The sequence below is a fragment of the Babylonia areolata genome, chromosome 11, assembly GCF_041734735.1.
Source record: "Babylonia areolata isolate BAREFJ2019XMU chromosome 11, ASM4173473v1, whole genome shotgun sequence".
NCBI classification, from domain to species: Eukaryota; Metazoa; Mollusca; class Gastropoda; order Neogastropoda; family Buccinidae; genus Babylonia; species Babylonia areolata.
This window is the reverse complement of record NC_134886.1, coordinates 10,323,005-10,350,039: the sequence shown is the minus strand read 5'-3', so window position 1 is coordinate 10,350,039 and position 27,035 is coordinate 10,323,005. Positions and strand designations below refer to the sequence as shown.

Below are 27,035 nucleotides of genomic sequence, written 5' to 3'. Positions count from 1 at the left end.
GCTGAAGTTTTTGACAGACAACAGGAATGTAACAGGTCATACAGCAGACTCGGACAGAATTATGAAAGAAAGAAAAAAAGATTCATGTCACAATCTCAAGCCACTAAAAAATGGAATAAATAATAATAATGATAATAATAATAATCATAATCATAAAATGGTAGTAATAAAAAAAATAACAATAATAGAGGAACAATAATAACATGAACCATTATTCTTATAAACACCACATACCTGAGGGCCGGGGGTCTCAATCTCTTGTTATGTTGAGACCTGTGTCGCTGTGAGGAAGAGGACCTCCCCTCCTCCCCCGCCTTCTTCCTCTTCCCCAGGTGGAAGAGGCTGAAGAGGCTCATGTCGTAGTAGTAAGGCATACTACTGCAGCCTTACCCCTCACATCAACCCGTCATGGCTCTCTCGCCCCAAACTACACACCACACACACCTTGCACCCCAGACACTGGCCACTTCACTCACTGTCCTCCAAGTTCGTTTCCACAACAAATCCAAAGATTAAAAACACTGAAGTATTTCCAAGTCACTAACAAAAGCACCGGAATGGAACTGGACAGAAATGGAACTGGACAGAAACCCGTGCTCAGTGACAAATAAGTAAACAATGTGTCTGTCAACAAGGGAAAAGATAAAAACAAAAACAAATTGTGGCATTCACTGAACAATGTCGACAATCCGACAACTAATACCAAACTGTCGTCTGCTCAAACGCAGCGAAAGCGGCAGACGACACTCCAGTTGAGTCAGTGAAAGAACGCTGTCAACAATTTTTTCCTCCGAAAGGTCTGCTGTCCTTATGGATTATAGATCTGGACTTCCACAGACAGGACCAGACAGGCCTCCAACTGGACGTTTGGCATTTCTCTCCACCAGATAAGACATGTTTACCATTCACCGGCTGCGCCACTTTCTTTCCTAAAAACTGGGTCACACGTTTCGCCTGTGAAATCCAGAAAGTACACACATACGTTCGAGGGTCACGAGTTTCACAAAGTGAAACAAAACATCCACAAAAATTATACGAACGTGAAGTGAGAACTTCCCAACGACGAAGGTCAAGCACCTTCTGACAAAACGCGACATTCGCTGCACTTTTCTTTGGAAAAAAAACCCAAACAAGCTTCACATCAAAAAATGAGAGAGAAACACGTGCCGGAGTAAAATCCTAAAATCCCCAGTGAGTAATCCCCGTGTAAACAACGCAAAGACTGAGAGAAACGGATGGTGGGAAATGGTCCGCCGTGTTTTCACATCAAGAAAGTCTGACCAGGGGTTTAATAGTTTGGGGGGGGGGGGGGGGGGGACCGGTGACCACAGATCCTTTCTACTTTCTTCTCTCTGGGGGTTGGCACAATGTCCAGTTCTGTGTGGACGGGGACTGGCCCTGACCAGCAGAGCAGAATGCATGGACGCGCGAGGAATGCCAGCAATGTTGTGTGAGCGAGAAGCCCCAACCATGCTCTGCTCAACCCCGACGACAAAAAGAACGGACTGGCCCTTGCAGTGGTGGAAGGGATGGTGGGTGGTAGGAGGTCAAAGAAGTGGGTTTTTTTGTTTTTGTTTTTTTTGGAGGGGGGGGGGGGGGGTGGAAGGAGGGGGCGGGTGAGTGGTGGGGGGTAGGCGGGGCTTCTCCTGTTTCAACTCGCAGTCTTTCACATGTCTTGGCGTATCTACGGTGTGTGTGTGTGTGTGTGTTCAAACAACTGCCTGTCAATAAGGGGAGAAGACAGGGTGAAGTGGGGAGAATAGTGATGTCTAGTTACCCGGATTCTTCTTTTTAGCCGGACAGCCAAGAGTTCGTGGTGGGTGACACTGCTACAACATTGCTTATGGACTGCCATAAGCAGTGTTATTCTACTGTGGTTTTGGCCACTGACGTCAGGAAAACAAATTCTCAATGGCACTTCGAAAACAAGAATATACGTCACTGACATCAATCCCCCAAAGTGCGCGTGATCGTGTGTCCGTGCGTGCTTTCGTGTGCATGAGTATGTCAAATCTTGTGTGTCTGACAAAAGATCGATCAATCAATAGATGCTGGCGGTCAAACGATCGACTGCAGTTCAGAAGTCTGCTTGTCTGTCTGCATAGCTGCCTGCCACTCTGCTACACTTATCGACCAATGCATGTTTATCAATTATTGTCAATGATGTTCAAAGCGTCTGTCCATTTATTAGTTATCAGTGTTATATTGTTTTTGGCAATCGCATAGTGTCCAGATATTTGGTCAAATGAGAACTGAAACAGGATGTTCACCACCACAGCAACATACATATCTAAACAGCTAGTTTCTCGATCAGCTGGCAATCCACCAACTTTCACATCCACGTCTTTGCTGGTGGTTTAGCTCTGTGTCTGACATCGATCAATGTTCACGGAGGATATTTATCATCCTGCTCCACGACAGTTCTTCTGACAGACATCCTTTTCCTCATGGGAATAAAAAATAAAATAAAATGAACCGAACTATTTAGGATGAACGTGGTGTATTATACGCTTCATCTTTTTTCTTTCTTTCCGTATTTCGTTTCTTTATTTTTTATATCTATTTTATTACAACGCTTTCTTTCGGATTTTGTTCCACTTAATTGAATCAGAGAAGGATAAGATTACCAAAAAAAAAAGCATGTTCTTACACCACTTAACCGATTGTCAAAAATATTTTTACATGACAGAGATGATCTTTCGGTTTTTATCTTTACCCCTTTAATATAATTCAAATCAACATTTTCTCTCTCTCTCCCTTTCACATTCCATAATACGCTTTAACCCCCACCAACCCGCCCCGCCCTCTCTTTCCAAACTACTGAAACACCTCACCCTGCTTACAAATACAATTTCTGATCCCCCTGCAAAATGGAAACCAATGACAACAATTCTCCGCTGAATACTTGCAAACTCACTTTTCACCACACAAGATCAGTGACAGGCAGTGTTTTCACAACACGAGCCGCACGAGCATACATCATAAACCGCACAGAAATGACCAGAAAATGTGAGGCGAAAATCATGTACAATTCATTGTCATCCCTCAACACACACACACACACACACACACAAACACAGTGCATGCAGGATGAAAGCGCGTTCGCTTACTGTCACTGCAGGTTTGGGTGGGCGAAACGGTTTATTACTAATCCTGTATTGCCGATCGACGGTGGCGGCCCGACCGATTCTCATCGATCCAGAAGCTATTGGACAGGACGGGAACAGCAGGGCGTTGTACAGGCATTATTTATCAACACAGGGCTGTTTACTGTAGCTATTGGATGGGTCTGGCTGAGTATAACATTTGCTCGCTGTACGCAGCTTCCTCTGATACTTCAGTCGATAGCAGTGTTGGCCTTTTTGCGTTTTGTTTCATCAGTGGGTTTATTTCATTTTATTTTGATTTCTTATAAAATAAAAAAAAAGAGCGATTAATGTCTCGCTTGCCTTTTTCTATCCAGTGTGTGTGTGTGTGTGTGTGTGTGTGTTCTTTCGTTTTATCATTTTTTAGAAGTCACTACTGGCGCTCTGATAATTATAATCATTTCAAAATTCTCTCTCTCTCTCTCTCTCTCTCTTTGTCGTTCGCCTGTGTTGTGTCAGTCAAGTCCATCACACACACACACACACACACACAAAGAAGAAGAAAAAAAGCACGAAAAAAAGCACCCTCGAGAGAATAAAACGAAATTCAACCCCTTCCTTCACGAACTCACCGGCAGATATACATCAAAGACACCAAAACTATTCAAAATCAATCAATTATCTAATCTTGTTTTAAAACTTCCACGGTTCAGCAACAATGGGCCAAACGAAGAAACAGAACCAAAAAATCAAAATATTATACAAAACACACACACACACACACAAAACCCGAAGAGAACTCACTAACACACACTCAGAGGGAAAAAGTCAGTCACTGTGAACGAACGAACGCAGCTATTTACTACACGAGGAGACAGGGTTGCTCTTTCCAACCACTTGCTGTAGGCCTGTGGTCTATACCATGTGAGCAAACCTCACACACACACACACCACATGAAAGAAAACATTTTGTGGGCCGTCCACAGTTGTTGTATACCAGACTCTGACAAAGAGTGAGACGGGGAGGGGGAGGGGAGGGGTGGGGGAGAAAGGAGAGGATGTGTGGAGAGTTGGTGTGGAGGGGGTGGAGGAAGATTGGGGAAGGGTGAGGAGTGGTGGTTGGGTGGAGTCACCCAGCACAGGTGGGACGAAAAACAGATCGCGCGCGGGACTGATTGACTGTTTCACCTGCCTACTCTCTGTGTGTGCGTGTGTGTGTGTGTTCGTGTGCCTGCGTGTGACTGGAAACGAGAGAGAGGGTATTACGCAGTGAATAATGCAAAAGACAGCGAACAGCATGCCAGCACGCACGCACGCACACACACACACACGTAAGGTGGAGAAAATGTGAGCTCATTTCAGTTTGACTTTCTACCAGGAATCGTTCTCCCGGTACCCCAACCCCTACCCCCGCCTCTCTCTCTCTCTCTCTCTCTCTCTCTCTGTACTATTTCGCGTGCAGAAGAGGGTGTGTTTGTCAGTGACAGTTTGTGTCAGCTCGACCTGCACGTGCCAGTGTTGCTCTCTGCTTCTTGTATCCAACACGCCGTGTTCTCACTGCGTAGGTTGCTGCTTCTCAGTGGCGATGTAGAAACAAATCCTGGCCCCAACACTGACGGACAGACCGACCCCAATCCAGACTCTGACAAAGTGACGAACACAGAAACTACGGGAGACGATGTGATAAACAGACTAATGCAAGCCCTGCAGCAACAGCTCAGTGAACAAACACGACTGATCAGAAGCGATTGGGAGAAATCAAGGAAGATTTAGGACAAGTGAAACAACAATGTCAGGAAATAAACAAACGATGTGACAGATAAGAAAGAGACCAAAAGTACTTGACAGATACAGTAACAAATTTGACAGCAGACATACAACAACTGTATACAGAATCAACTGATGGAAAAGAAGAAGTACGGCAAATGTCAAACACAATTCATGAACTTAGACAAGAAGTTGAACAACTGAAAGCGGACACAGACAGATTAGAAGACTTTTCACGCAGAGACAACTTGAGATTCTTTGGAATACCCCACTCTGATCGCAACGAAACTTTCGACACATGTGTTAATACTGTAGTGGATGTACAGAATAGCATTGAAGGACCGAAACATTGGACTACTGACGACATTATACGGGCCCACAGAACAGGACAAGCACGACGAGGACAGCCACGGCCCATGATTGTGAGATTTTCAAGGTGGAGAGACAAAATGACAGTCCTTTCAAATAAAGACTTAAGACAAAGACCACAGGAAAAAGGGGTGAGGGTGGCCAATGACATGACATGAGCACAGGCACAGATCACTGGCAAGGCAAGAAGTGAAGGAAAGAGAGCCTACTTCTACAAAGGTCAACTGGTGATAGAACCTTGGGTTGATCATCGTTCGTATGCGCATGTTGTATGGGGTGATCAGGGTGTCAGTACTCCAGTTCAGTCTGTCCCAGCCCGGAACGACGTGGGCGTGTCAGTTTTGGTCAATCAACGGGGGGATTCCCCTCGCCTTGTCGGTGAGGAGGTGATGACGTCATCAGCTGACACCTCCACGCAGAACAGAACGGACAGTGTGAGCGCTCCCCCTCCCCCTTCTTCACCTCCCGCATGTGCAACCCAGGACCAGCAGCGGCGTGACGGCAGCGGTGGGAGTGGACGCGGAGACTTCCCTCGTGACGTCAGGACCAGTTCAGCGGGTGAACGACGTGGGTCAACCAGAGGCAGCGGGCAACGCCCGGAGTTGGGCACTGAGTGTCTCACTGACAGTGACGCACGTGCAGCACGTGGAGTCCAGGTGTCAAACAGGCAGACGGGGATGTACGCTTTCTTGGGGAACCAGCCACGCAAGTCTCCCGTTGGTTCGGCTCGTGGCAGAGGGAGAGGTGGCAGTGGCAGTGGCAGTGACAGGCACCTGCGCTTGAGCGTGACGAGGAAGCCATAGGACAGGCCCGACCATCCAAATCAGTGGAAGTTTTTTAACTATAATGTGGAAAACTTGTACAATAAATTAAATGATGTCTCCTTCTTAAACTATGTGAATAAATTCGATTTTGTTTGCCTTACTGAATGTTTTCTAGATTGTTCATTTAACTTCAGTGGTGTCTTTACTGAATTTATTAAGTTTTATGCACCAGCAAAAAAAGTTATCTTTTCAGGGTAGACGCTCAGGAGGAGTGTTGTTGTTAGTGAGAAAGAGTCTGACAGAGAGAGTGAAAGAAATAAAGTTAGAATGTGATAATACTATTGCTATTAAAGTGGATAATAGTGTATTTGGCACCGATAAAGATGTTGTTGTTGTTGCTTGCTATGTTGTTCCAGAAGGAAGTCCTGCATATAATGAAAAAATGATAAAAGATGGCGTCTTGATGCTGGAAGAATCATTGTTGAAACATAATGAAAAGGATGACGTATATTTTGTGATATTAGGGGATCTGAATGCTAGAACAGGTAACAAACAAGCTGAACCTGAAGTAATTACAAACTGTATTGATGATGTAACGTATGATAGTATGGATGAAGACATTTGTGCACGCTGTTCTAAAGATGAAACAATTAATAATTTTGGGAAAACGTTGTTGGACTTGTGTTTCATGTTTGATTTGATTATTTTGAATGGTTTTTGTAATGGTGACAGATATGGAGAACATACTTTTGTGTCACCTAATGGATGTAGTGTGATAGATTATTTTCTCATTCCTAGTGATTTGTTATTCTGTTTTGATTTACATGTTGGTGATTGTGTGGATTCGTGGCATCTGCCAGTTGAGGTAACTTGGGAAAGGGTCCATAGAAACTCAAAGGTTACAAACCAAATGCAAGAGTATGAAGAAAAAATTGTGTGGTCGGATGAGAATGCTTATCTTTATCAGAATGAATTTGATAGTGCTGCATTTTATGACAGCTTGCAAAAAGCTTTTCAATTGTTGGATGTTGATCTGAATGATAGTTTAGATCAATTTGTTGCTGCTTTGTGTGGAGTTGCTGCATGTATGGTGCGAAAAATGGGGCATGGAAGGAAAAAAGTGAATGACTGGTTTGATGATGAATGTGCACAAAAGAAACAAGAAGTTAAAATGTTGTTAAAGAGATTTCAGAGGTGTAGAACAGAAAAGGGTAAGATAGAGAAAAGACAAGCGTATGCTGAATCACGAAAAAATTACGTTAAACTGAGAAAAACAAAAGAGCGAGAATTTGAGGTTAATAGATTAAAAAAAGCTAAAAGACTCAGTTGATGACTCTAAGACATTTTGGTCAGTAATTAGATCAGTAAACAGAAAAACTTTTGTGTACAACGAAATCTCTATAGAACAATGGCATGATCATTTTTTTAGGATTTTTTTTTTTTTTAATGATTTTGACAATATTGGAGCACAAGAAGAAGAAAATTTACTAGAGGTAGAAGATGAGTTTGAAACATTGTTTAATGATCCAATATCTAAAGAAGAAGTTGTAGCTAGTATTAGACATCTAAAGTTAGGAAAAAGCGCAGGCCCAGACAAAATTGTAGGAGAAATGCTGAAGTGTGCAAATTCTGCTGTGATTGGTTTCCTTGTACAGTTATTTAATCATCTTTTTGAAAACAGTATGTTCCCTCTTGAATGGGCAAAATCTATTATTATTCCTATCCACAAAAAAGGAGATATTAATAATCCCGATAACTATCGTGGAGTATCACTCACAAGTATTTTAAGTAAAGTTTACACACATATTCTAAATAAGAGACTTACTAAGTGGGCTGAAAAGGAAGAAAAAATAATGGAAGAACAAGCAGGTTTCAGAGCTAATTATAGTACTGTCAACCACATATTCACATTGTATGCAATAGTTCAAAAATACCTGTTATGCAATACGAAACTTTATGTTGCTTTCGTGGACTTCAAGAAAGCCTTTGATTCTGTTAACCACAATGCATTATGGAATGTTCTTCGAAGAAGTGGTGTGAGAGGTAAATTATACATGGGTCTTAAAGGTGTTTACAACTCAGTTTGTGCATGTGTGCGTGTGAAGGGTATATACTCAGATTACTTTGATTGTCCAAATGGAGTGAAACAAGGCTGTCTTTTGAGTCCTCAGTTATTTTCCTTTTTTATTAATGAACTGGCTGTGGAACTGTCCAACAGAGGTAGACATGGTATTCAGCTAATACCTGGAGCTGTTGAAATATATTTTACTTCTGTTTGCTGATGATGTCATTCTTTTATCTCGAACAGTTATAGGTTTACAGAATCAATTATATACCTTAGAGGAAGAAGCAGATCGTTTAGGTTTGACAGTGAATTTGGATAAGACTAACATTATGGTTTTTAGAATGGGCGGACACTTATCAGCACACGAAAAATGGTATTATGGAAGTTCAGAAGTTAGAGTGGTTAATACATATAAATACTTAGGAATGATATTTTCAACAAAATTAAGTTTGAATTATGCATGGGAAGATTCGTGTAGTAAAGGAAAAAAGGGTGTCATCGAAATTTTGAAAACTTTAAGAAAGCTCAATGCTTTTGATTGTTGTTTGTTTTGGAAACTATTTGACACGCTGATAGAACCTTCAATTACATATGCATCTGAAATTTGGGGACTAAATGTGAATTCGCAGATTGAGAAAGTACATACTTATGCTATTAAACGTTTTCTTAATGTGCCATTACATTCATCCAACACAGTTTTATACGGAGAAACGGGAAGATATCCTTTGTATGTAAAAACGTATGTAAGGTGCATTAAGCACTGGTTGAAATTGTTGAAGCTTCCACAAACACATCTTTGTAGGCATGCCTATGATATGATGTATGTACAATTAGAGTTAGGGAAAGAAAACTGGGCTTATAGAGTAAAGAAGGTTTTATCAGAACAAGGTTTTGGAATTGTATGGTTGTCACAGGGAGTAGGAAATGAACAGCAGTTTATCTCAGAATTTAAAGACAGACTCATTTGCTCTTAAACAAAACTGGCATTCGGATATGGAAAGCAAAGAAAGCTATAGTTCGTTTTTCTCATTTAAGAATGTATTTCAGCCTGAAAATGTTCTATATGTTATTACAGACAAATGGCACAGAATTAGTTATGCAAGGTTTAGATTAAGGACACTTGGTTTTAACGCAAATAAAAAATGGTTTGAACTTGGGACTTCCACAGAACTACCTTGCCCTGCATGTGGATTCCAAATTGACGATGAAAAACATTTCCTCTTTCAGTGTAAAGCTTATGAGGTTGTGCGAGAAAAATGTAAAGTTTTTAATTCAAATGTAGCTAGAATGGACGATGTTTCTGTTTTATCATCTGAGGATGATATTGTAATTAGATCCGTTGCTAAGTTCATCGCAGAGGCACAAAAAATTAGACAAGGTTTTCTTAACAATAATTAAAACAATGAATTTGAAGGTAGTTGACTATGGTTGATGTTGATGCTGAATTGTTCTTAAAGGAAAGTACAGACTACAAGAAATAACGTGCGAATGGACGATCAAAACACGAAGTATTTCATGTATGTTTTATTGTTTCTTGTTTGATTGTTTGTTTCATTTCTTTGCATAGTGTGTTGTAAGTGTGCTGCTAATCTTTATTTATCTTCAGTGTTGATAATTTATTTGATCATTATGGGATATATGATCATTTTGCATTGAAACAAATGTTAACCCCCGAACCCCCTTGTCAAAAGACCTTTTTGTAGGCAATGACAATAAACAGTTTCAAGTTTCTCTCTCTCTCTCTCTCTCTCTGTGTGTGTGTGTGTGTGTGTGTGTGTGTGTGTGTGTGTGTGTGTGTGTGTGTCTGTGTGTGTGTGTGTCTGTGTGTGTGTGTCTGTGTGTGTGTGTAATAATTTTCATTTTCATTCTGAAGTCGACGAAGGTACCATCGACAACAGTGAGGCCATTATCATTCTCACATCATCATCATCGTCAGCGACATCAACCAACAACATTACCACAGCCACACTACCACGGCTGATACTCACTTCCCCACAACGTGACAATTCCATCAGAGAACGAGTCAAAACATCGGTAGTGGCTGACTGAAAAACAAAAGCAAGCTGGCTGACTGAAAAACAAAAGCAAGCAAACAAACAAAAGCAACAACAACAACATAAACTACACAGAAAACCGATCGAAGGTCTGGACAGTGGGGGAGAGGGGTGGGGGAAGAGACGGGACGAGAGAGATAAAGAAGGATGAGAGGGAGGGGAGATACAAAGAGAGTTCGCTTATGTCTGGGAAATAAATCATTATTGATTTCATACTCGCGGTTCCTGTCGGTGTTTGTCACACACACACACACACACACACCCAGCCCCCCCCCCCCCCCCCCCCCCCCCCCCCCCCCCCCTACCCACATGCAATAACACGACATATCATCCACCCTCCCCAAAACCTGCACTCCACTCAAACAGGCAGACAGGGACAGACAGCACAAAACAGTATGCATGCTCGATGTGGCGCGTGCGCGCATCAGCAAGCACACTCAATACCAACGACGTTCAACTGTGACTATTAGTACTGTTCCATAGGGGTGTGGCAACACTTTGTCCACTCGTCTGCATTGGAGGGGAAAATCGTCACATGACCTCCGTTGATAGTAGTCTGCACCCCACCCGAGAAGCGAGCAAAGCGTGTACAGGTGTAATTACTGACTAGCACGAGAGCACGCAACCTGAAACGGGTGTCACGAGCTGGCTGATGGTTGAGTGACAGGTGTGAGACTGACCAACCACCTCACTCCCCTCTCTCTTCACGCCACCCCATCCACCTCCTCCCCCCACGCCCCACTGTCAGTCTGTCTCTTGATTACCCTGCCACCACCATCCCCCAATTCCCGCTGACCCACCCACTTCTCTCCCCCCAACTGTCTATCTGTTGCCTGTTTCTTTGTCAGGTTTCTAATATTCCTGATTACCGTCGTCTCACAAGTACAACACTGTATCTTTCAATTTTGTATCTCCACGAAAGGTGATAAAAAAAGAAAAGAAAAAAAGTCAGAAGCGGGTACGTTCTATCTATACCCGTTGCAGCTTCATCACTATTACTATGTATTCTCGTCATCGGTGCAGCAATAGCCTCCTTCTCCCTTAACTCTGATTGGGGAGCGCGCATAGAAGAGCCGTCTTTTACTTCAGTCCACCCCAACCAAACATCACAGCAACAAACCATCATCACTGTAATAGTTCTGCACACCCACCCCCCAACCCCCCAATCCAACACCTCCTTTCCACTCCTTCTCCACACCGCCCCACTGCCACCCCCCTTCAATTGGCCAAGAGGGGCGTGGCCAGACACTCGACCCCTGGAGTTCGCTGCTAATCGTGTGACAGACAGAACAGGGGCGGTGGAGGGGGTTGGGGTGGAAAAGAGAGAGGGACGGTGGTGGGGACAGGGAGGGGGTGTCATCCTGTTCCGTGATGTTGTCGGAGAATTTCACCATTTTTTAACTCCTTTCCTCCTCGGTTCCACTCCATTGCACTCCCCTCCCTTTTATCAGGGTGGACAGGACCTGGTAAACAGCTTTTTTTAAATTTTATTTCTTTTTACATATTTTTATTTTTTAGAATTAACCGAGTTTTCCGGATCAATGGTCTCGCCTTATAGGCTATATAATTATGCTAATTCCATTCTCCTTCTTGCTTTCATGTCATTACAAAACAACAACAAAAAAACAAACAAAAAAAAAAAAAAAAAAAAAAAAAAAAAAAAAAAAACAACCCACAACATTTTATTCAATTTATTCTTGTCTAAATTTCACAGACTTTCTACAACCTTTAAGTGTATTTGTTCGATTTGAAGTGGCTTTCATAATTTTCTTTACTCCCTCCCCATTTCATTTCCCTCTCCTCCTCTCCGACACTCTCTGTGTTTCACCCGATTAGAGCTTTTAAAACAAGAGAGGCAAGGCCTTCAAGACTCACTTGTGATAAATTAAGTCCCCTAGCATTAATTACAGAGTAATTTCCCTTTTTTTTTTACTGTCGGCACCAAAACATTTGCAAAATAAAATAAAAATTCCATGCTTAGCAAAAGACATTCCTGTTTGAACAAAAAATGATAATAATGACTCCTCTTGTTGTTGTGTCAGAATAAGAGGTCAAAGTACCAAGTTTAGAGAATACAAAAAATATAAATATAACAGTAAATGCAGTTTGCATATAATTAGGCTTCTTTTTTAATTTTTTTGTGCCCATCCCTGAGGTGCAATATTGTTTTAAACAAGATGACTGGAAAGAACTGAATTTTTCCTATTTTTATGCCAAATTTGGTGTCAACTGACAAAGTATTTGCAGAGAAAATGTCAATGTTAAAGTTTACCACGGACACACAGACACACAGACATACGGACACACACACACACACACAACCGAACACCGGGTTAAAACATAGACTCACTTTGTTTACACAAGTGAGTCAAAAATGATCAGGGTGGACAGGGTACCCGTTGAAGAGGGTTTTTACCTGGAGTTTCCTGGTCGCGGTGATCACCTCCTCTCTGTGACATACGTTTCTCCCTCCTTCTTTCCCACCATCCGTGTATGTGTGGGTGTCTCTTTCTCTCTCCCCATGTGCATGAGCAACAGTGACCATGTGTGTGTGTGTGTGTGTGTGTGCATTCGTGCACAAAGGTAACAGCATCAGAAATACACAAAATTCATTAAAAGAACGATTTAAAATGAAAATAAAAAAGAAAGATGTATGTAAGAAAAAAGAAATAAAAAGAAAAGATAAAAGACCTTATGAGTATGGGGTAAAAAAAAAAAGGGGCGGGGGGGGGGTTAGTGTGCGAAACAGTGGGACAAACACACAATCGCGGATGTCCCTCCCTCCGCCCCTACACACACACACACACACCTTCACTCAGAACAAACAAGAGAGCAGCACCACTACTTTCCAACCCAAAAGAACCAGACCCCCACCACAGACCGTCCCCTGCAGACCACGGCACATTCCTCAAGGGTCAACCTCCTCGCGCACCAGTTGACCACTCCACATTCACGTGTCTGGTATATAGACTGTCTCACTGGTCACAAAGGCCCCCGAGGGGTGGGGTGAGAGGGGGTGGGAGTGGATGGGAAGGGTAATCAGCCGGCACATACGGCAGGGGTCATCAGTGAGAGTTTATACATGTATCTTTTTTATTATTATTATTATTTTTTTTTTTAGGGTTCTGACTGCCTGGGGCATGCCGGACCATCTAGAGCTCTTCGTCTGCATTGGGGGGGAATTCGTCTGAGGTGCGTGGACATCTGTGTGCTTCCCTCCTAGCCCCCTCCACCACCGCCTCCACCATCTTCTCCTCTCTCTCTCTCTGTGTTAATCACCACCATGAGAAAGAACAAAACAACAGCAGCAGCAATGGTAACAACAGCTGCTGTTAACAGTGCCAACCACCAATATCATGAATACCGAAAACTGATTTTTGAATTGCTTGTCTTGCTTGTTTGCGAGAGCGAGAGAGAGAGAGAGAGAGAGAGATGGGGGTGGGGATGTGGGGATGGGGGGATTGGGGGGGGGGGGGAGACAGACAGACAGAAGGACAAACAGAGACAGACACAGAGGCAGATGAAAAAGACGGAAGGGGTCGGTGTGGGGGGGGCGGGTGTGGGGGGGTTGGGGGGGGGGGGCGGGGGGGGGGCGAGGGGGGGGAGGGGGGTCTGTTCAGCTTTTACATGGATACGCCTGTAAATTCACGGTACAACGATGCACATGAACAGAAAGCAAGCGGGCCCCTTTTTGATGGAGAGAGCAAGTCAGGCGAAAAAACAAGACGAAAGAAAAAATACACCGACCAATTTGGACTGCACGACCACCTATCTCCTACACCTTCCAGACAGACAAAGGGGAAAGACTCCCAATCCCCCAAACCCCTCCAGCTGTCTGCATCAATAGTGCGGTGCCCAGACAGCTGGGTTTAGTGACCTATTGGCTGACGCCCTGAGGTCAAACCTGGGTCTTGAGTTGCTGAAGGTTGCGTTGTTGGAGGGGAATACTGTGGTGTATACGCGTATAAACTTCGTCACTCCAGTGCAATGCCCGAATCGGCCAAAGACCCGCCCCCCAAACCCCCACCCCACCCCCCCACACACACACCCTCACTCCCCACCCCCTCTTTCCCCCCTGCGCGATGTGAACACACGCAGAAGAACGCATGCACACACAGAGTCCCCCATGACCATGCCCTCACCCTACAACCCCCACCTCATCCCCTTCCTTTCTAGCTTGTCCCCATCGTTATAACCTGTAAACAGGTCGTGTCGTATCGTGTGTTCCACAGCTCTGAGATACCCTAGTGGTGGGAACCTTTGAGCTGCAATGTTTCAGGCACTGGTCTGGGCAAAATTAATGTACGTACACATTCACGCACACGCACACATGCGCGCAACCAATTCAACATTCAAGTTTATCAAAACACCCCTTTTGTGGGCTATTCGTTTGTTACTTTCGTTCCTTGGGTATGGAATTATTTTTGTTAATGTTGTTGACTTTTTTTTTCCTTTTTTTTTTGCTGCCCCATCATCTGCACCGTTTCAGTGGCATTACTCCCACGCCGCTCATTTAGATTCCCCCATACATGGCCACACCCAACTTTTTTTCTTCCAATCCAAAGTTATCGAATTCAGCCATAACACTTTGGTGCCCCCCCTCCCCCCTCCCACCCTCCCCTTTCACCCGTTTGCCCCTCCCCCTCTCCTCTCTTCCCCTCCTCCTGTGGCGGCGACATTTAAGTCATCATCGTAACCTCCATAATTAAAACTCGTCAACTGGGGACTCGGAACCGATACAGCTTTGAGGTGTCATCCCCCGAGAGTGGGTGGTGTCAGAGAACTTAGACTGGGTTTTCTATGGTCTCCGCCACAGAATGAGGCGGGCAGACAGATTGTTTATTTCGTTTTAACGAACGGGAAGAAGTTTATTTCGCTTTCACAACACTCCAAGCCATATTCTCACTCACTCTCTCTCCCCTGTGTCCCCCAATCCTCATGAGGACGGAAGACAAAACGGCCTCATGCCAATCATGTCTCTCAGAGTGGGTGGGAAGGGGACGGGGACGGGGGTAGAGGGTCCGTGGGGATGGGAGGACAATAATAATGGGGGGCTACCGGTGTTTGTCATTCTCGGGGCTGGGTGAGGAAGGGGGACGCTCTCAGCCTTCACGTCTGGGGCGACACGTACTCTGACAGACAGCAGACGGGCCAGCAAGCAAGCAAGCAATGCTGGCTACTGCTTCACCAGTGGGCATACCACAGACCCCCTTTTCCCATGGGCCGTCTTGTCTCACGCACTCCGGGGCCTCTGGATGGCCGCGGTGGCTGGCACACAATTGAAATGGGTTTCGGGTTTGCGTTCTTGGCGTACGGCAAAACGGGAGGTGGTGGTTGTTCATACATACATGCGTCAACCCTCTCCTCTCTCTATTATATAGCATGAACTCATAATCAAATCTAATGACCGACCACACACACACACACACACACACACACACACACACACACTGAATCCAACGGCACATTGAAACATTCCATTCCCACCAACCCTCTTCCACCCACCAACACACACACACACTTGACAAGTACCCTTTGGTTAATTTTCGCGCACGTGAGAGAGAGAGAGAGAGAGAGAGAGAGAGAGAGAGACCACCAGCCCTCTCCACCCACCTACACACACACACTTGACAAATACTGTTTAGTTAGTCTTCACAGTCTCTGCTTTGTGTATGAGCGCGCCCGCACGAGAGAGAGAGAGAGAGAGAGAGAGAGAGAGAGAGAGAGAGAACGAACGAATGAACGAAATCTTATTTTTCCATGGTACTGAGATAAGCATAATGTCAAGAATGCTTTTTTTCCACCCAGCCCTGGGTACAAAAATAAATAAATAAATTACGAAAAGGAAAAGAAACGCACAAGCATAAATAGAGAAAATTCATATCAGAAGAGAGGAAAAGAGGGGGGTGGTGGAGGGGAGAGAGTAAAGAAGATGAAATGAGAGAGAGAGAGAGAGAGATAGAGAGACAGACAGACAGAGACAGAGACAGAGAGAGACAGACAGACAGACAGACAGACAGACAGACAGACGGACGGACGGACGGACAGACAGATAAATCGACAGAGGAGAGAGAGAGAGAGAGGGGGGGGGGTCAAAGTTACATTACAAAGTTAAATTACAACACATATCAAAGAAAATGGAAGAACAACAATACAGCAATGTACACACAAGTAGAGAGAGAGACAGAGACAGACAGAGACAGAGTGAGTACAGAGGACAGGAAAGCCACAAGAGACGGGTGTCGGGTGGGTGAGGGGCCCACCATGTCAACACAGGGGGAGGAGGAAAGCTGGAACTAATTGCTCTTTCCTCCCCTCCCCTACAAACCTCTATTTATAGCCTTGTAATCGTTTCCCTGCCTTTCCTTTTCACTTCGTTGCCATAGCTCGCGCGCGCGCGCGCGTGCGTGCGTGCGTGCGTGTATGTGTGTGCGTGCGTGCGTGCGTGCGTTTGTGTGTGTGTGTGTGTGTGTGTGTCTGCGTGTGTAGTGTACAGTATTAGTATCGCTTTTACAAATTAAAAAAACCCAACAATAATACAACACCTGCACACACACACACACACACACACACTGATGTATGCACCAGCACACACATGAAAGCATCAACACACACAATTATACAAGTCATAAACATCACACCCACACACACACCCACACCCATCTAATATTTGCCAACTTTTTCTTAACACCTTTCACAGATGGGGTCTCCCGTTCAGATATAAATTCCAATACATCACTGTAACCGTGACAGAAAACATGGCAGATTACATACAAGCGACAACTTTCACAGCCTTACGCCCAGTGGCCCTGTGTGTGTGTGTGTGTGATCTTCATCATGTGTGCTATCCATCAGCGGTGACACTGTTGATCCATCCAGCTACCACTGAGCTCACCATCGCTCCTATCCTGCCTGTCATTTTTCAACACCATGTCTTCATCATCCCATCAAGGCTGGGCACTGCTCTGTGTCACTGCAGTTCTTATCTGGTTTTACCGTCTGTTCACTTTTGTTCGCAATTATTTTTGTTCATGTGTGTGTGTGTGTGTGTGTGTGTGTCTGTGCGTGTGTGTGTGTCTGAGAGAGAGAGAGAGAGAGAGAGAGAGAGAGAAAGTGTGTGTGTGTGTGTGTGTGTGTGTGTGTGTGTGTGTGTGTTTGTGTGTGTGTGAAACAATTCAAATGAACCCTTTGAAGCAGAGGTAACTGTACACAACACATTTTCATTACAGCAAAGTATCCTTGGATAAAAAAAAATAAATAAAAAAAGTTTCCATCCCACAGATTCTAATCAGAAGTGTGACTATGATCTGGGAGGAAAAAATGCATCTATGATTTGCCTCCAGCCAGACTGTCCTCTAATCTGATGCAGTGTTAATTTCAATAAAGAATTCTTGCAAAGAGATGAATAATGATTTTTTTTTTTTTTTAAATTCAAGAATTGAGACCTTCAGGCGCTGCATATTATCATTAATGAATCTTATCAATTAGACCTTCATTCTCTCTGTGTGTGACTATCCCTGTCTCTGTCTCTCTCGCTCTGTCTGTCTGTCGGTCTCTGAGTGACCTCCCTCATATCTCTATCATCACTTCTGCCTCCCCCTCTCTCTCTCTCACGGTCTCTCTCTATTGCTCTGTCTGTTTGTGACCTCCTTCATTTCTGTATCATAATTACTTATCTCTCTCTATATATATACATATATATATATATATAATCTGTCTGTCTCTGTCTCTGTGTGACCTCCCTCATATCTGTATCAATTTCTGACCTCTCTGTCTGTCTGTCTGTCTCTCTGTGGCTTCTCTCATATCTGTATTATCATTTCTGACCTCTTTCTCTCGGTCTCTCTCTCAGACTCCCTATCACTCTCTCTGTGACTGTCACTTTTTTTTCAGAGTTTTTCATGAACTCCATCCCCTCTCATGTTCCATCTGCAGGAGAATTTTACTTCAAGAGTTTGTTTTTATCTTTTAAATCACCCCTATCAAACTGTGCTGCATGAGTCACACACACAGACATACAAACACACATTTTTTCCCCTTTTAATCCAGCATTTGAAGTCTGCAAACACTGAATTATGAACACACTTTGTACAATCAAATGTCAGTAAAGAAGTGTCAACTCGGCTCCAGTTGTGAAGTGAAAGTTCATCTGAAGGGTACACTTTCATCCCCAACCTCTCCACACTCCTCTTCCCCACACCCACACCCTCACTAAACACCACACCACACACAGATACAGACCCACACACACACCTGTAACCCCACAAACCTACCCACACACAGAGAAATACAGTGTTGTAAATGCTCCCCTCCCCACACTCCCCAAAGCATTCCAAGCTCCTCTAACAAAACAAACATATTACCCATGGTATATCCAAAGAACAGCACACTGCAATGACAACATAAAAATCAAACAAATGTCAGGACAGCACATTGATTATGGACAGAAGTCCAAAGTGTGTGCACGCACTCACACACACACACACACACACACACACACACACACACGCACACATACACACAGAATCCTACACAACAAGAAGTAAAGGTGCTGAACAGGGTCTTCTCTACTGGCCTTGTGGGTGCTGGTGCTGGGAGTGAGTGGCTGGAGAAGCGTGGGTGTGGCTAAACACGGCACAGAGAGGGGAGGGAGAGAGATGGGGGGAGTACTAAGGAGTGACATATATATATATTTGTATGAGCCACTTCGAGAACAAAAACAGAGTGCCAATCTCAAAAACAACAACAAAAGACTACAACAAAAAAAGAAACAACACAAACACAAAATTCTGCAACTCACACATACACACCAGCACACTACAAACACTCACTGGGACAAGCCACACGCTAACTCACCCTTGCCGCATCTTTACTGCCGCATCCTGGTCCTCCACATGGAAGGGAGAGTCGTTCTGGTAGCGCAGAACCGGCTCCGGGTTCCCCGAGGGACAACCAATCCCCGCCGCCGCCTCCTGAGGACTGGGTTCGAACCTGGGCCCCTTCCCGCCGGCCCTCAGCTCCGCCATCCCACCCCCTGGTGTGGGACCGTAGATGTACACCCCACCACCGTCTCCTTTCGGCTGGTGCTGGGGGGAGGCGTGGGTGGTGGGGGGCGGCGTGGAAGTCTTAGGGGGTGCGTGGTGGCGTGGGGAGGACTGCTGGGGGGAAGGCCCGCCACCAGGGGAGGAGGAGGAGGAAGAGGGGGCGGGCGCCGGGCCTGGACCCCCACCTTCGTACAGGTTCATGGGCAGCCAGTTGTCATAGCCCCCACCCCTCCCACCCCCCAGGATCACCCCGCTGGACCCCGTGGCGATCTCGCTGAGGGGCCGGGCTGGCCGCCTGCGAGGGGAGCTCCGAACGCTGACCCCATTGGCGTTCCTGGCCGCCGACAGGGGGGAGGGGGAGGAGGAGGAGGAAGGCAGGTGGTGGTGGTGGTCGTCATCATAGCTGCGGCACTGGTAGGTGGAGGTGGGGCGCTGGCGGCGGGGCGAGGCTCGGGCACTGCTGTTGTTGGTGTTGTTGGCGTTGTTGCTGTTGCGGTGGGTGGTGGTGGGGGAGGACCCGGCGGGGAGGGGCACGGAGGGCAGGGGGCGGCCAGCCATGTGGATCTGCTGGCGAACCTGGAGCACACACACACGCACAGACAGAGAAAATGCACTCATCAGATTAAAGCGCCACACATGCTATATCCCAATGACACAAAAGAGAACTTGAAACAAAAACAACAAAAAGAAGAGCACACACACACACACACACACACACACACACACACACACAAATGCTACAACACCTCAGAGCAAAAACAAAAACAAAACAAAAAAAAAACCAACTTCTCACCACACCCAAGCGGAAACAAAACAACCCCCTCCACCCCAAACATCCCTCCCCCACCCCCAAACAAAAGCCACAACACAATACCACAGCTACAGACACATGCCACCATGTGGGCCACCCACAACTCTGCTACCCCACACCCCACCACCTTTCTCTCCTCTCAACTTGTTAAAAAAACAAAACAAAAAAAAAACAAAAAAAAACCCCACACCTCTGCACAAGCAGCAGCAACTGTTCACAAACACTGTACCCCTGGCAGTCACGATTTTACACCAAAGTCTCAAAACACAAGTCTGTGGAGAACTCAAACTGTTCCTTTAACCCCAATTGCCACAGCTCACCCCCCCCCCTCCCCCAATTCCCCCCTCTTTTGTATCATGCCCTGTACTTCACTTCTGCCCCCCCCCCCCTCCCCCTGCCCCCACCCTTCAAAGCACTCCCTCAGTCCCAACCAACATCAATCCCACACTGTTTCCACAAGTTGCACGAAGTGAACAAACTGGAAACCCTTGCTGTTGGGAGGTGTGGAGAGCGGGGAGGGAATAAAGAACTGGCTCCAGATTGCATCAATTTCCAGTTTCAGTTTCTCGAGGAGGCGTCACTGCGCTTGGGCAAATCCATATATGCTACAGCACATCTGCTAGTCAGATGACTGACAGTAGTAGCATAACTCAACACACTTGTCAGGCCTTCGAGTGCATGCATTAAACGGTGATGATGCCTTCAAAACAGAAAACAACAACAACAAAAATGTTCTCTCCCACATTCAAGCATGGCACCTGCACACCTGCATGCACACCTATGATGTCCTAGCAAAAAAATAGACAATTATTTCACATCAATCTTGGGTCGTGCTAAAGGGTCATGCATCAATCACAAGCCCATATCAGTGGAGGAACTAAAACTAACCACTGCACACATACACACACACACACAAATGTCAGGCAGGCCAAGCTAAAAAAACAAACCCAAAACAAACAAAAAATAAATAAGTAAAAAAACACAACCAAGGACATTTCTACCCTCTCATAAACACTAAAGCAGCCAAAAATAGCCATGCTCAACCCATCCAAACAACAAGACCCAGCAGAAACACACTAATCATGAAGACAACAGCAGTCTAAAACTCGCGGGGAGCTCATCTGAGACACATAAAGCCCACAGAAAGCACTCCTCTCTCTGATAACAAAACCAGCAAGATGCATTCTGCTCTCAAAACCCAACAGTGAGCTACCCCAGATGCCGTCTCTTCCGAGAGAGAGAGAGACAGACAGACAGACAGACGGACAGAGACAGAGATAGAAAGTGAGGAGCACACTTACAAGCCAGGACCCTGTTAGGAGGGGTGAGGGGCACTTTGTTCCCTGATCTCCTAAAAACACTGACAAACACCAAGAGCATCCTTGCTGTGATTGTCAAAGACTTCTGCTGTTACAAGAGAAACTAAGAATGCCATGATAGTGGAGGGGGTGGTTTATGGCAGGGTTCTATACAAAACCAGCATCCAACAGGGCACACCTCCCCTAAACAATCACCATGACCCCCACAACAAAACACCACCAAGACCCAAGCACCACACAACTTGACCTTACAGGCCTTTGACAAACGTTGTAAAACTCCACTCCATAAGGACAAACCATAACAACTAAATAATGGATGAGGTACAAAATCTATCCTTTCCTTTGAATTATATCTATCTTCTTATATTTCAAAATCGGAAGAACAAATCAGATCAGAAGAATAATGTAAAAGCTTTGAAGTCTTCAGTGAATTGCAGCGTATGTACTGTAGGCAAAAAACTACAACAAAAACAAACATGACATGCATAAAACATCCTTGCTGCATGACTCACAGTCCAGTAATCTTTGACAAGGCTTAATTCCACTAAATTCTCTGCCCACTGTTATCTTACAATATCTTATGTATGTAAAGTCCACTCTTCACATGGGATCTGAGCTGACTGTCTCATGTGAAAAACGAATCAATACCAGACCACCACTCTTGGCATAGACGTGGGGAGGGGGTGGGGTGGGGAGTAAAATTCTGAACCTGATATATTTCTTCAGCTTTTGAAACTGGCACTGAGCCATTTCCCCATCTCTTCACTGGCACTGTGATAATGATGTGCACACGTCAGCTTACAGCTTCTCATCCATCCACCTTTTCTATTCTCCATTCCCCGTAATGCTATAAAAGAAATGAATGCCTCAAAACTTCACTTACTTTTCGTAACTGGGTCATAACCCAAGTGTTCCAAAGCGAATCCATCTTTCTCTTTGCCCAGCACTACACCACCATCAGCATATCACAACAGCAGCACAAAAAAGTTCATAATCAGTCATTTTGGACAAATTCCCTAAAATCCTTGTTAAAAAAAAAAAATTAAAAAAAAAGTTTCCCCCATTTTTCTTTAACATGCACCAGCATTTGACTTTCAGCATGAGCCACGATCACTATCACTGACTCCCCAATACACACATGTACAGCATCAGCTGTTTAACATAGGGAGAGACTGTCCTACAGGCCAGCGGTCGTTAGGTTAGCCCCGTGTGGCAGGGCTGATGGAGAGAGGGGGGCAGTACCATTCATCACACTGGACGCCACACAGCCACAGCAAAGCCCCAGGGAATGCGCCCCTGTCCCCATCACGCCTGCAAGGCAAACTTGATCAACACTTTGCCGGCCAACATGCATGCATGCCCATGCATAAAAAAAACCAAATACACCACACACTCATCACTTGCATGCTGGAAACTGTTCCCATGCACGCATGCAATGGACGCGCTCTCACACCCACACCCTTTTGAGAGAGAGAGAAGCTCCATACCAAGATACCCTTCACTGTTATGGGAAGTTGTTGGTTTTTTTGGGTTTTTTTAAAGAAGCTTCAAACTCCTACCACCATTTTTACTTCTTTCTGAACAAAATTTCCACAGGCATTCCTCATTTTCAATCTTTTTTTTTTTTTTTCCTTTTTCTTTGGGTTGTAAATACAAGCTGGCTATCAAGAACACACCAACAAATAAATATATAAATAAAAATGATTAAAAAACAACAACAAACAAAACCAACAACCAAAAAAAAGGGAAAAAACAAAAACAACAACAAAAACAAAAAAACAAAAACACCAGCAAAAATGGCTCTGCAAAGAGGAGAAAACCAGAAGGTCAAATCCCTTGTTCTGGGCAGTTAATCAACCACAATGGAAAACAGTATCATTTTTATTCATTCTAAATGGAAATGGCAGCAATTCTCGTCATTTTAACACCTCACATCCTTTTTAGACAAAGGTGAAGGTCAATATGATTTGCTGTTTTTTTTAAAATACACTTATACAAAATCCTTCATTATATATATTATATTATATTATATCCTATTATATTATATATATATATATATCTGTTTCTCTGCCACTCACCTTTCAACTAGACCAATGCATTTAAGTGCTAGTTATTATCAATATAATCATTCACTGAGATTGCGGCAGATGAACCAGTGCGAGACTGTGTTTCGGGGACTTAGAATGGACAGCTTGGGAATAATGCTGCTGAAATGGGGCAGACGACAGGGCAGCAAGTAAACCCCAAACAAACAAAACAAACACAACACACACACACACACAAGGGGGAGAAAAGCACAAATAAACCCACAAAAAACCATCAACAAGTAAATTCCCTGATTCTTTTGTTAACAAACTGGAGGGACAGAGAAAGAGGGACAGGGAGGAGGTGGTCATTCCTTGTTGAGCCAGCAACATTTTTCCCACGAACCACTCCCCATCTGTCTGTCTGACTGCCTCTCTCCTCTCTCTCCTAACTGTAGCTAAATGCTGCTGGAAATCAGTGGCAGTATCAGTAGCTCAAGGAGGCGTCACTGCGTTCGGACAAATCCATATATGCTACACCACATCTGCCAAGCAGATGCCTGACCAGCAGCGTAACCCAACAAGCTTAGTCAGGTCTTGAGGCCTTGCTGGAAAGCAATAAACACACTGTGTTGGGATCATCTCTCTCTTCCTTTCACACACACACACACACACACACACACACACACACACACATTTCTCTCTCTCATTCTCTTCCTGAAATTCATGAAAAAAATTTGTGTGGCCTACACTTAGAATATCCCCATAAATGCACTTCCAGGGCTGTGCTTCGCTAAGCACCAGATGAGAGAAGAAATGTGAGGAAGACCAAGGGAAACATGGCACAGAATGGTTTTAAAAGAATTGAAGAACAGCTGTACTTGGGGGAAGCCAGCTAGCAAAGACAGCCAGACAGATAGGCAACTGTGGAGATCTCTGATGGAGGCCTTTTGTACCACAGCCCATCAATAAGGAGCAAGAAAGATCATCTGGAAGACTGGCAACAATGTCTAAGGTGCATTCACAGTGTGTGTACATGTCAGTGTCAAAGCCAGATCTAAATGCTGTGCTTAACAGACAGATTACATTCATACTACAAAAGGTGTGAAACAAGATGTTTGCAGTGCTGTTTTGTTTTCTTCAGTCAATCATGTGAGTTACTGGAGAAAGGAGACATGGCACAACAGTCACTCGTCACTTTGTTGTGTTGTTTGTACTGTTACAAGCTGATGATTATTGCCTTACAGTCCAAAACTGTTTACTGGAAGTTAATTTCATACTGCTTCTGTGCTAGATTTGAAAGTGAGCATGGATGAGAGTGGTATCACTGTATTTAGAAATGGGAGGTGTGGGGGACTGCATCTGATTACCAGAGAAAGGTGGACTTATGATGCTTGTTCAAAATGCATACAAATATTTTAGATCTATTTCATGTTCATTTTATATAGGACTTGAGTTTTGTGAAAGCATGTAACACGGATGTTTACAAAGCCAAAAACACTATGTTGTGTATCCTACAAAAAAATTAAACAAGTTGAAAAGTAATTCCCTGAGTATATTTTTGATGTTATTCAAATCACACTTGGCTGACTCTCTGTCAATCTACTTGTCTAGAATGTTCAGGTTCCGATCATTTTGACTTCAAACCCTGAAGTTTTTTGTTGTTGGTTTATTGATGACCATGTTTTGCTGCTACTTTTATTAATGAGCACTTATTATGTCTGCAGCCCTTCATGAAGGGTATCGCCTATACAATAAATCATCCAAATCTATAACCCCCCTTTTTCTCATATGCAAATAGAAAAAAAAAAAAAAAAAAAAGGTCTGCAGGCAGTTTCTCTCTCTTCCCATTCAGAGAAGAGGCCAAGTAAGAAACAAACTGTGCCAGGACTCTCTTTCTCCACCTCCATTATCTCTCCTTACCCCCCCCCCCCCCCCCCCCCCCCCCCCACCAACCCTCCTCTTCTCCCATTCCATTTTTGAAACAGTTCCTGAATATCGTCACCATCTCCCCCTGACCCCACCCCCCACACACCCTCAAACCCTTCAGGAACCACACCACCACGGACACGACAAGACGACACAACAAGACAAAAGGGCAGTGACGTCAGTCCTTTCTTGTCCAAAGTCCACCCAGGTGACTGACACTCACACAGTCCCTCCAGACAACCAGACCGGACAGTTCTCCCCAGGAGGTGCCCCGTGTAATTACCTCACCTGACAAGGAGGGCCGGGATGGGGAGGGGGGTGGAGGGTTCGGAGGGGGGGTAGGGGGTGGGGGTGAAGGAAGGTTGGGACGATTACTTCCCTGACACCTCACACCCTGTCCCATTTCAAGGCTGTCTGCCTGTTTTATGGCCCCTAGGGTTCAGGTCTGAGACCACCCGTCCACTTCTTTTTTTCTTCTTTTTAAAATTTTTTTTAAAGAATCTCCGTTGAAGAAAATGAAGTAATAGAAAAAGGAAAAAAAAAAGGAAGAAGAAGATGAAAAAAAAAGAAGACATGAGAGGAAATGTTAGCCAAAGTTTGGAAGTATGAACAGGGAATGGGAAGGAAAGGTGCACCAGCAAATAGCAAGCACTGTCATAAAAATGAAACTCTCTTTTCTCCTCTTCAGTGATCCCCCCCCCCCCCCCCCCCCCCCCCCCCCCCCCCCCCCCCCCTTTTTTTTCATTTTAAGGGAGAGAGCTGGCAAGGGCAATGTAGTAACTGTTGTTTGAGGTTTTTCCACTTCTTTGGGTTTTTTGGTTTGTTTCGGGGGACTCTTTGGGTTTTTTTTTCTGGAATGTTTAAAAGGACTAACAACCAATCTTTTCAGCTTGTGTGCACCTGTATGTCTGAGTATCTAATTTTTCTAACAAAAATTATGCATACTGAATTAAAAAAAACCCACAAAAACCCCCACTGTTTTGCAGTGGTGTGATACATATAAAGAGTGTCTCGTTTGTTCAATGAATACAGCAATACAGCATGTCCACAAAAAAAAACCCCAAAAAGAACAGAAAAAAAAGATGGCAGCATTGCTCTTTTGGCATATCACCAGTGTCACAAATAGAAGGGAGTTTTTCAAATAGCTTTTTTTTTTTCTTGTGAAAAACTATCTGGTGCATAACCACCTCTTTGATGTTTTGCTGCTAACCTGAACATGCTGCAGGAAGAAATCAGCACTGACAGACAGTTCCCTGTGGACTGCTGGCACTGGGATTGCGCTAGACAGACCTGGGTGTGGCCATAAAGGGGACGATTGGGATGAGTGGTGGGTGAGGGGGAGGTATGGTGGTGTAATGCCACTGTAATGGTGCTTGATTATGGGACTGCAATGGGGGGAAAAAAACACATCGCCAAACAGTATTGTTTTGTACTGTGTTATGCTATACTTCAGCCACGGCAGATTAATTTTCCCTGTGCAGAATTCATCATCTGGCACCACACCGTTTCTCTTTTCAATTTGTGTCTGCAAGTTTATGGGGGTTTTCGTTTTTTGTGTTTATTCCTTTACGGTAGATTTTTCTGCAGTATTTTGCAAGGAGTAACTCTCTTGTCGTGGATTCTTTTACCTGCGCAAAGTGCAGGGAAAGAAGAGTAAAAACAGCTGAAGTTCTATCAGAGCTAAACACATTCAAAGTTAAAAGTGACTTCAAGTTTTGGAGTTTATTTGTGAAAAAGAAATTATGAAGGCTGTCTGTTTAAACCAATATCTAATTTCTTTTATAATAATAAAATACATACCAA

At 44.4% G+C, this 27,035-nt stretch overlaps 1 protein-coding gene across 1 annotated transcript in view; it reads right to left on the bottom strand.

The window, feature by feature from the left end:
• Positions 1-27,035, bottom strand: part of LOC143287506 (uncharacterized) — a 146,028-nt gene that overhangs the window by 29,522 nt on the left and 89,471 nt on the right. Inside the window, exon 8 of the mRNA XM_076595540.1 lies at positions 18,962-19,725. Coding sequence (XP_076451655.1) covers positions 18,962-19,725 — 764 coding nt within the window. The remainder of the gene's footprint in view (positions 1-18,961; positions 19,726-27,035) is intronic.